The 12,044-nt window shown below is 37.7% G+C and overlaps 1 protein-coding gene across 1 annotated transcript in view; it reads right to left on the reverse strand.

Moving 5' to 3' along the window:
- Window positions 1–12,044, reverse strand: part of Gfral (GDNF family receptor alpha like) — a 56,965-nt gene that overhangs the window by 24,794 nt on the left and 20,127 nt on the right. The window contains exons 5-6 of the mRNA XM_010628954.1: window positions 10,979–11,309; window positions 6,126–6,376 (exon numbers count right to left, since the gene is read on the reverse strand). Of these exons, the coding sequence (XP_010627256.1) occupies window positions 6,126–6,376; window positions 10,979–11,309 (582 nt within the window). The remainder of the gene's footprint in view (window positions 1–6,125; window positions 6,377–10,978; window positions 11,310–12,044) is intronic.

A 12,044-nucleotide genomic window follows, 5' to 3' on the forward strand; every position in this document is an offset into this window, starting at 1 on the left:
TAATGACATTCAATTTTCATTCATTGACTAAAGTGACTGTTATTCTATGAATAGAACTTCCTTATTCTGATAAAAGGTATGGACAAAAATTATGACAAGCACTTGATATGACGGAAAATGCTGAGAAAATTCCCTTTAAGATCAGGGACTCATTAAAGGTTCTCACTATCAACAATCTTATTGAACACTTTTCTCTGCATCCTAGATGTTTTTGGGGGGCCATCAGACAAAAGAAAGATACAGCAGAGGGAACAAAACTAAGATTATCAAAATCATATGGCTATCCACATCAGAATCACACAAAACAATTCAATAAATTGTGAAAATTTGTAAGTCTTTAACAACTTTGATGCACTCAAATTTATATATAAAATAAGTCAAATCTGTAAAACTACAAAGAATGAAAAAATATGGCTCTAAGTCTTTGTAAATAGGGAGGGGTAGCAGAGTTGAAGGGAGGGCAGGGGATGGGGAAAAAATTAGAACCAAGAGGTATCATGTAAAATTACAATTTCCCAATGCTGAATGTCATCATATCGTATGCCTAAAATGTACCAATAAGCTTGATGAATTTTTTAAAAAGGGAAGAAGAATTTTGGAACACTAAATTCGGAGTTCGGATGCCTCTGTTTTGGGAAGAAAGAAAGGATCTGTTGTCAAGGCCTCTTAACTTCAAAGATTACCACAGGAGTTATTTTCTAAAACTGAGTGCTAAAAATGACTGTTCTTCATTGATTTACTCATAAGTCAGTTACTGAGTTATGCATGTTCCTTGGTAACTATTTATTATTTAACAAAAACGCTCCTTTGCAAAGATAAAGGAAAGCACCCCTGTAGGGAAGGGTGACTGACTGTTCCAAGCGCAATGAAGAAGTTGCCTTACAAAGTCCACCTGGCACCCAGCAGGTCCGGACCCAATGCACCCAACCAGCAGTTTGCCATAAGAGATGGTGAATTCAGCACCACTGGGAGAGGTGTGCAGCTGCATCAAGGGACTGAAGTGAGTAGCAGCAGGGCCACTTTGTGTTATTCAAGAAACAGGATGTTTAAGCAGAAACTGTGACTAGGTAAGAAGAAATGTAGTATTTCAAGAAATACGCTGAAAACATTCTATTACTTATACTAAAAATCAAATGAAAAATACTGAGATTTTTCTAAGAATGTCATTAAAACAAACTTAGTTTTCTGTTTCTACCAATTTTAAGAATGCAGCCATATTTGATAGGATGTTTAAAGCCCCCTGATTGAAGTCAGGTCTGTTGAAATGCCAGCAGAACCATGCAGTGATGGGCTCTTGTAATTTCTGTAAGAAACAGCTGTGCACACCTTAAATGCCCACATTACCAGGTGATTGGTCAACCATGATGGTCTGGCGATACTACATGACAGCGATGGGTAAACTTCAGAGAGAAATTCCCAACTGCAATTCAAAACCCAGTTATTCACTGCCAAGCGCCAACACAGAAATTAAAACTAGTTTAGAAAACAAATCTTTGGTCTGAATAGAAAAACAAATAGCACGTGTGCCATAGATTCGCCACTACTGCGAGAGGATATTATGCAGCATTTTTAAGGAAGCCAATAAATCTGCAAATTTGGAAATGGGTTCACCATTTAATTTTGAATTTTAAAAGTAAGCTGTAAAATAATATGTCTAGTTTCATTACATCAAAGTGTGTGTGTAATGCATCAGGGCGAAGGAGGCATATACTTCAGCATATACAAATTATTCAAGTTATTTATGTACTGCAAGTAAAGAAAAATTTCAAAAGAATATATGGCAATTGCTTTAACGTTAGCCATATCAAGAATAGGATTGCAAGAAGTCTACATTTTTATTTCTGTGGCCTTTTCATTTGTTTAAGCTTACATTATGTTTGAATTGCTATGCTTTTCATACCCTGAGGAGCAATGAGGAATACATATTCCTCTTCATAAAAATTCCCCAAACAGAGAAAACCAAGTCTTTGGATGTGAACTGGTATTGTCTCCATGCCTATTTTTGGTCATTATTGCTTAGGTAAGAAAAGGACAGCTTTGAGTAAAGCAAAGAGCAGATGTTCTGGCAAGTTGAGGTACACTTTCTCCACTAAACTGATGCAAAAGAGAAACACAACAATGGATCTTATTATTTGCAGATGACATGATACTCTACATAGAAGACCCCAAAATCTCCACCAAAAGACTGCAAGATTTAAAAACCAAATTCAGTAGCATAGCTGGATGCAAGTCAACACTCAAAAATCAATAGCCTTCCTGTACACAAATAACAAACTCACTGAGAGAAGAATTAGGGAAACAACCCCTTTCACAATAGCATCCAAAAATGAAATACCTAGGAATCAATCTAACAAAGGAAGGAGAAGACCTCTATATTGAAATCTATACTTCTCTAAAATAAAGGGATACCAGAAAATACAAAGATATCACTTGTTTTAGGGTTGGAAGAACTGATATAGTGAAAATTGCCATACTTCCAAAATTGTTGTACAGCTCTAATGCAAGTCCAGTCAAACTTCCAACAGCATAATCCTTTCCATTTCTGTGAACCTTTCTTTCCTAGCCACTTTCTCTCTCTTTTATTAAAGGCCCTGCAGCCTTTCTGATCTCCTGATCAGTGCTATACCACAGGGTTAAAACAAAAACTCAAAGGCAGAATTAGAGAGAGACAGAGAGAGAGAAATGGGGAGCCAGGATGACCAATGCTCGTGCAGCAAGGCTGAACAAGCAAAGGCCCTGAACACCCAGAACCATTGATATTTATTGGTGACATCATAGTTAGAATGAGGTAAAGGGGCTACGTGAAGGGAGTATGAGCTATGGATATGTTACGGAAAGGCACAGAACAGACAAAATGCAGGGTTGTAATCAACAAATAGCCTTGTCTTTCTAGTTAAAAAGGTTTTTATGGTGGGAACAGAAAGAGTCACTTAAGAGTCCCTCTGCCTTCGGCATGTACATAGGCTTTGGCCAGACACACTTCTCCAAACACGCCAATTGTGGGGTTAACTTTTTACAGTCTGCACTGCTCACAGCCTGCTTTGGGCATATTAATAAAATGATCCCCCACACTCTTCCATGGTTTTATCTCTCTATCATCTTGTTTGCTTACTACTACCTAGTATAACAGATAAGCAACACTGTTGTGAATGTGGAGATGATGGGCCAGAAAATCAAGATTAGTGGCCACACACTGCTCCTCCTGAGCAAACTGCTCTGCTTAAAGCCAGTTCTTCTCACAGAGGGGATGAAGTTCTGTGTATCCAGAGCTTAGTTCTGAACCTCTGATGGACAGGGCTCTGGAAAGATGTAACACAAGCTCATTTGGCTTATAATTTCACAAGCCAAGGAGTGTCATGGACTCCAAGTAAAAGAAAGCCTGACAGGCACATGATGTCCTGCACCCAAGCACAGAGCCCTGGGAAAGCCATTCTATCGCCCAACTTCCTCAGGTATAAAGATGAGGAAACAATAGTATGAGAGCATAGAGTTATTCAGATTAAATGAGAGAACAGGACAACACGTAAGCATTCAAGTGCTAGTTGCTCCTTTAATCACTTATAATTATTATGAGATTGAAAAGGATACAGATGGTACAAGTGAGTGGTTTTCAAAATTCATGTAATGACCCATTTGTGAACCGTAAAAGGCATTCAGTGGGTAATCCACTGAAAAGAAAAAAGAAAAAATGATTTCTAAAGAAGCATCCACTGCTAATGAAAAGTTAAAGTAGAATGTATTTTTGACTGTGTCCTGAGGTCAAAAGATTTTGAGAAATACCACTTCTAAGCTAAACAGATGGGACAAACTGAAAAAAGTTTCCAAACTTCCCATTTAGTGCTACTTTGCTCTGTTGATTTTCAGCAAAGTGTGAGTATTGGAAATATACTGTAACAGTTCTTGAAAATGGAAAAGAATGCCGGGCTGATGTGAGAAGTCCAGACAATGGTCAGAAACACTCCTTTCAAAAAATTTCTTTGTGATTACTTCTGTGTATTTGAGACCAAGGGTAAATTGTATTATAACTAGCCATGTCTAGGGCATGGATTTTCATTCAAGGCTTCTGCTATTAATTCAAATACCAAGAAATTTTACCAAGGCCCTTAAGGACCGTGTAATTCTATAACCCTGTTACTTAAAATTTACATAGCTTCAACAAGTAATATCTAAGCATAAAATTTCCTAAAGTTTAGTCAAAGAAGTTGAGTGAACAAAGGTGAAATAGTCTTGAATTTTTCAATTTACTAAAACGTTAATATAGTACTTTAATGTTTATGGATTCTAAATCTTCTAATCCTTTTCGCTTAATTAAGGTCATAGTAGCCAGACATGAAAAACAAATAAAATAATGACAAATACATGGAGGAAAACATGTTTTGAATTACAATGAGTGACAGTTTTAGGGAATTTATGCCCAACAAATTAAGCTACTATGTACTATAGAATTTATATATTTTTATTCATGCTATTTAATATACCCACTCATAAATAACCATTGTCATGTAAAAACATATATTACTGTTGGTTTAATTTGTTTGGCCATTTGATGTTTAAAACTGTGATATTATGAGCAGTTCACCACAAATACTTTTAGTTTAAACAGAATCAATGTTAATTAGAAAAGATTATTTAGAATATATAACTTAATAATTACAATGCAATTCTCTTTGCATCATGATTTCAGTTGAAATATGTCTATAGCATGCTTTATAGAAATTGTAGATATTCCACAGAGAACACTGTTCAAACTACACTCTCTGAGTAGTATAGCTACAACCTATTGTTTAATAAATCATACTTTCAACCAAATTGACTAATGTGTATTACCTAAGTATCTGTAAAGGAAAGTAGAAAAACATTAAAAATTATGTATCTGTATATAAGTATAGACATATATATGTCTGTATATGGAAAGATAGGAATGTGTAGCTATATGCCTATGTCTGTATCTGTCCAAAATTTTTCATAAATATAAAGACTTGATTTGTTACAAGATATTAACTATCCATTATTTCCCCCTGAAAACAGTGCCTGCAGATTTTTACTACAACTAGGGGCCCAGAGGCCTAGGGAGGTATTAGGAAGTGAGTATTTGCATGGATTAACTTTAAAGATGGATAATGCAGCAGTTTGATTTAGTACCTGATCATATCCTTAAATTGCATAGAAAATCCCACTCTTCATGTGCTCACTTTCAGCATCTGGACAATTTATTTAAATTTATAAACCTCAATTTTCTTACCTCTAAATTAGACTGAAGAATAATTTTTTTAAAAATCCCATGTTTTTTGTGTCATCATTAGAGGCTGAGTAGCAAGAGGAGATGTAAAAGACCAAGGGGAGAAAAAGATAAACACAAAGATAAGTATGTTTTACATGGGTTGGGATGGTGCTAGGCAGTAGACTGCTACATTAGTGACCCCAGATGAATCTTGCCTTGAATAAGTGCATCCTCATGTAGTCCCTTTCTCCAGTGGCACTGAGGTCAGCCATGTGACTTGTTTTGTTTAATGGAATAGTCACAATGAGACAGCTGTCAGATTGACAAATACCTGCACATTAGGTCTTAGCCACTGGTAATTCTGCTGCAACATGTGAGAGTCCTAGATTGTGCTTCTGAAGAGGACACCTGGAGGAGAACCATGCCATGCCAGCCAGTGATGCTTACTAAACACTATCTTGGACCATTCAGCTTCAGAAGAGCCACCAGATTACATTAGCTATGTGAGAAACCCTAGACAAAGCTCAGAAGAAGCCACCAGGTGAGCCAAGCCTGGTGTACAGAATGGAGATCAAATACAGGTTTCTTGTTTTGGAGTGGTTTGATTCTTTTCAGTGCATATCTGATATATTCAATTATCTGATAGGTTAAATCTTTTCTGTTGTTGATATTGAACTCGATAAATTATAACTATAGTGACCTACCATATAAAATTTATAATGTACCATTTCCTGATACACAAGTAAAATAGCAAGCACTCAGAACACAATCAGAAAACAGATTTTAAAACAGAACAGCAACTGCAAAATGTCTTTTGTGATACATTTTGCTGGACTATACATGGTGGATGGAGGGATGGACAGATAGAGGTACACAGATGATAGATTTTATTTGAAGAACTTACTGAAACATGATTTTCTATGGAGCATTTGCTGGAAAATCTTGCACAAAGATTCTTCACCTTGTGTAATGGCCCTACAGGTGCATTGGCCTTGCAGGACAGTCCCAAGAATACCAAGGTAAGCAGCAATGCAGTTCTCATCTCCTGAGCAGATGACATCCTGTTTGCTTAACATGCTGATGCAGGTCTCATCTTCATGACACTTTTCAGTCACATGGGGCCAGCATTTGGACTGAAATGTCCTATATCGCCTCCTAGAAATAGAGTAAAGAAATGAGCAATGGAATTAGCTTTTGAATAGTGTTGTTTCACATTCATAGATCATGCTCCCTCACCTAATGAGACACTTAGAGAAAACAAAATACTCTGGATGCAAAGGTGTAGTTGAACACTCATGTTAGACATTCAAACCTCCCAGTAGGGTTTGTGGAAGAAACAGTAGAGGAAGCTTGTGAATTATTGTGCTTTGTGATGAAAGACAGAAGCTAAGTGGAGGATTCCCCGGATGCATTTTCCCTCATTACTACCTTTATTTCAAGGGGTGATGATTTGCAGTATGAACTACTTGAGAGATTTAGGAGCAAGATTTTTTAAGCCTAATGTGGCTCTGTGGATGGAATTTGGCCACGGTCTCACACCAAGTGATTTCAAATAAGCCCTTGAACTTCCCAGCCAGTTTTCCTACAGATACAGAGGTGTTGTGATATTTTTCTACATCTCTAAGAAGACTAATTAGAATCACAAAATGTTTTAAGATTCTCCAACAGCAAGAGCTAATGTAAAGCAAGAGGTTACAGGTTCATTTTATGGCCAAGCTGATCCATTGGAACTGCGTCCACCATAATTTTTCTGACTATGTATTTGATTCTCGCTGGAATAGCTCTGAATAAAAGTCTGTATAATGTGCAACGATATTCTTCTCAGTGGAACTACTGATATTTATTACCTACAGTTGCCTCTTTCTTTTTGTGGCTGTGTCACCATCATGTGGGGGTGAGAGCTGATACATGACACACATTAGTTTGTTTGTCCACACAGTTATTCTTCTAAAAATACCCAAAAGCTACAATGTTCTCAATAACCTTATGTTTGACTTACCTCAAAGGATAAGATTTTTAATATAATGCAGAAAACTAATTATGTGTATGAAATTCATAATAAGTCATTTAAAGTAAGGTGTCAAAGATACATAAGCTTTGAAAATATTGTCATCTAGGAAAAGGATAGAAAATAAGCCCAAACCTCCATGCAATTTGTTCTTTTTTAAACTTGTTTTGCTAAATTTAAGTCTTATAATTTACCTGTTTACAGAAATTATTTCATTTGGAAAACAAATAGTGAAATTTTATGAATAAAATGGATTAAAGTATATTAAATTAAAAATACTATACTAGGGGCCAGGGATTTAGCTCAGTGGTTCTGCCACCTGCCTCACAAGCACAAGGATGAGAGTTTGATCCTCAGTACCAAAAAACAAAAACAAAAACAAAAAAATACTATGGTAGACCAGATACCTAAAACATTTGAAATTAAACTTCGTAATTTGGTTTGAACAGTTTTGATGATAGTATTTTCACTATTCTTATTTTTTCATATTATTGTTTAAAAGACTAATCTCTGAAAAGAAATGGAATATTTTGCCAATATTTTTGCTATTAATTTCTAGCTACATTATAAACAGTTTAAAATGTGGTTTGTGTAACTTCTGCTCATGAAATAAACTATACTAGCCTTTGTGACTTAATGTAGAGAAACATAATTTGTAAGTGCATATGCCACTTGCATTAAATAAGTATAGTATAAACATTTGCTTTTAAAAATGTAGAGTATTTCCTAAACACTTTTTCATATGTTTGAGGGTTGTACATATGAAAATATGTTTTATAATATTCTACAAATTCCTAAAATTTTATAACTGACAAAATATACTCTCATCTCCCAAAGGATACCTGTATGAAAAAAATTAATTTAATTAGAAATGATCTTTATGTGGTCTCCTTTGATATTTTCAAAAACATCCAAGTCCAGCTCTCTGCTTTGCCAGCTACAAGATTTGTGTGTGTGTGTGTGTGTGTGTGTGTGTGTGTGTGTAAACGGAGAGATGAAAGTTTTTCTATTTGGAGCCTTTTTAAAAACCTGAATTACATTAACAATAATTTAATATAAATACTTTAATACTTTATACATACTTTACCCGAGGCAAAATTTTCTTAGGATAATGAGATGATTTGTCTCTTTATATTGAGTATTAATATTGTATAATATTTCCCTCACCTCTATAAAGTATTCACTAAGGGACAATTTGCACATGCTGAAAGGAAATTGAAGACACACACTCATTCTCTGAAGTATAGTAAGAAAGACAACAATCATATAAGAAGATATTTTCATATGTACATTAAAAGAAAATGTTTTCAAAAACAAAGGAAAGGATAGGGTATCTTTGGAGTGCTGATGTCATTCTGCCCCAAATCCTTTGAAGAGGTCCTTCAACTTGAGGGTCCCTGTTGAGGGAAATCACCTACTCTGCACCAGGCCATTGGGGGTGTGGATCCCCAGGAGAGGCCGTGAGCTCCAGAATGTAGGAGGCTGGGAGCACATGCTAGCCTTTGTCACTAAGATGTATCATTTGATACGGAAGATCAGAGACAGTGTCCTGAGAGGTGTGAGCAAATGCCTCAGGGTAGTGAGCCCCGGAATCTGACAAAGCCAGCAGCCATCTGTGGAAACAGGTGGTAATTTTACAGGCATTGTGTTCTAAAAATGCTGCCCCCTTGACTCTGGTTAAAGTACTATTTGGTTTTATTGATAGAAAAAAATAAATGAGAGATTGATGCCGGGTAGATAGATACATCGGTATTAATAGTCTCTTTGTAATGTGAGGAAAACAGTGGAATCTAACAAATTGGTTCCCAAACAAAAATGCTGGGCAAGATTTTGTTTTTGCTTCTGAACTCTGCATTGAATGATGAACATGACCGTGACTGTCTTTATAGGATGGTAGAACGAGTTGAGTTTGTGAACCAGGGCACCGCTGCATAAGTAAAACAGTCCCTAAAAGAAGGCACTTGGAAAACAGAGTGAAAAATTACTGAAAAAAAAAGCAGAATATGAATCCAAAATTGTAAAATTTAACGTTGATTGCTTTTGACTCAGTTAATTAATACTCTTGTTCTTTCCTGTATCGTATTTCTATTGGACAAAGGGACCAACAACTGTATTTCTGACCGTTAGAAAGAAAAATTCATCTTGAATATATTTTTAAGATAGGTTAATAAAACTTGGGAGGCTGAGGCAGGAGGATCACTTGAGCTCAAGAGTTTGAGGCCAGCCTGGGCAGCATAGCCAGACTCCATCTCAAGCCCAAAACAAAAGAAACAAGATAGTTCAAGATGGCTGTGGTGGCATATGTCTGTTATCCCAGGCCTCTGGGAGGTCAAAGATTCAAGCTGAGGCTGGGCAATTTAGTGACTTAATGAGCGCCTTAAAGTAAAAAAGAAAAAGCTGGGGCTGTAGCTCAGCGTGAAGGCCCGGGGTTCAATCACTAATCAATCAACCAAAATAAATAAATAAATAAAATCACCCCAAAATAGCAACAACAAAAAAAGATATGTTAATAAAGTTTCCAGCAAGGAAAAGAAAGAGCCAAAGAGTACCGGACTAAATTGATAGTTGATAATTGACTAATTGATAGTTCCTTGTTTAGAGACAGTTTAGTCTCCGGTAGTGGCCTGCATCTGAGTTTGAATAAGTGTGCCATATCATCCATAACTCTGCTCAGACCCCCCAAAGGTGCCGAAATAAGAGAGTAAGGTGTGTGTGTTGTTGCATAATAGATCATGTCAAAGGCTGTGTATTACCTCTCCATTTTACTTGGAGTAAAAGCTGAAAATCTTCTGTTGTCTCATGAGGCCCTGGTGATCTAGACCTGCCTCACCTCACCCAGTTTGATCTCTGCCTCATCTCTTTTCCCCCACCCCCTGCACACTCTGTACTCTTTTCTTTTGTTTTGTTTTAACACATCACACGCATTTCCTTCCTAGCACTGGCTGGTCGGTTTGCTTGTTGTTTCTCTCGCGTGCTGCAGACTGGGACCACTGAATTACACTGCATCTCTTTCAGGTTCTGCGCAATACTCTTCCTCTTGCTCTTTCTCTCATTGCCTTGTCATGATACGTATTTTTCTTATTTGTTAAATATTTGTCTTCTCTCACTATGGTGTAAAATGCACAGGACAGGCATTTTTGTCTCTTGTTCACTAAAGTCTAGAGTGGTAATAGATGCTTCATAAGCATATTTTCGAGTGGAAATAACATGACTAACATAATAATCCAGGTTGCCATGGAGACAAGCAGAAGAGGCGCATTTCTAACATCGTGCACACACGAATGCTGGGCATGTCCAAAATGTGCTCAAGCGGCCTTCTCCTTCAGGATCTCCAGCCTGCGACAGGAAAGATTTATTTTGAAGCTTGAAGAGTCAGCTTATGAAACGTCTGGGATGGGTACAGCCTTACATAACCACACCGAGAAATAAACACGGAAGGTGAAGTACAAGCCTGGACTGTTAACTCATTCGCTAGTGCGCAAGGAGTGCATGATTTCGGTGGTGCTCCTTCATGGCTACCAAACCGTGGCATGTTTACATGCTTCATTCTCAAAACCTACTCTGCACGTAAATTTCAAAAGACAATGCTAGGCACGTAGCACAGATGGCAGCATATTAATGGTCCGGGCTTATATCACACGGGATGATGGTGGGAACTTCAGCTAATGTAACCAGATCCAGCGTGAGGACTGCACGGTAACCAATAAGGTGCTGAAATGAGAGAGTAAGGTATGCGTGCTGTGACTCACCTGCAGAATTCATCACTGCGGCAGCTGTGAAGTACATCGAGGCAAGTGGGGGATGGATCTACATTCACGGCACACGGCTTGCTGTGAAGAGCCTCTCTGGACTGCTGACAAGGTACATCAGCTTGAGCACAGTCACAGAGTGCCAACATCTGGGCAACATTAAGAGGCGTATTTTGATAGAAGTACCGTGTGGCCGTTTGGCAGTGTTTCAGATCACACAGGTCTCCATTTGCTGAGCATGCTTTGAGGTAAGGAGCCAAGAGCGTGTTACAGGCCACATCCCCTACGCATGCCTTGGTCACTTCCAAACAGGACGGAATCCCTTCGAGTCCTGAAAGCAACAATAGCCACAAAGCTGTACATACAGAATCTGTAAGACACTGTGGGAAACTGGGAAAGAACCGCAGCGAGGCATCGAAATGCTGTTTTGGGTAAACATCGCGGTCTTAGTGTAGGCACGAATTTACTGACGCCTGAGCAGCAGGCTATTTGAATGGTCTTTCCTCCATGTTGGATTCACACTTGATCTGGAGGGATGGGCAGGGAATGAACCAAGCCTGAGCTGTGAGGAAAAGTCAAGGGCCCAGTCCGTTTCTCAAATGTGAATGGTAAGTGTTCGGAAATCGCTTGCACTGCACATTGCTTTGGGGGGCAGTAGACATCTTTAAAAAAGACTTCACATAGTCATTTAGCGTGTAGAGATCTCCACGTTTTGGAAAGTCCAGCCACGCAGATACAGCTACGCGAACACACTGCCACCGCCACATGTATTCACATGTGTCTCTGAATAATTTAAATTCTATGATCAAAGTAGCCATGAAGATTAATCAAGATCCAGAATTGGGTTTCAAGTGTACAGTGTTTCTCAGCGCATCCATGACTAGATGATAGGGGCCCAAAGCAGTTGCCTTTATACCTGATCAGTGAAAGAAATGTAAACGTTTGGTTGCATTTTGTAATATTGGAACTATTAAACCATGCAATCTATTTTGTTGGTGTATTTGTAAGGAGCCCAGTAACTACATTTAAATTGTATTGTCTAGTTTTTTTTAATGCATACCAAAAT

The sequence above is a fragment of the Fukomys damarensis genome, unplaced genomic scaffold, assembly GCF_012274545.1.
Source record: "Fukomys damarensis isolate Sample0158 unplaced genomic scaffold, DMR_v1.0_HiC HiC_scaffold_14, whole genome shotgun sequence".
NCBI lineage: Eukaryota > Metazoa > Chordata > Mammalia > Rodentia > Bathyergidae > Fukomys > Fukomys damarensis.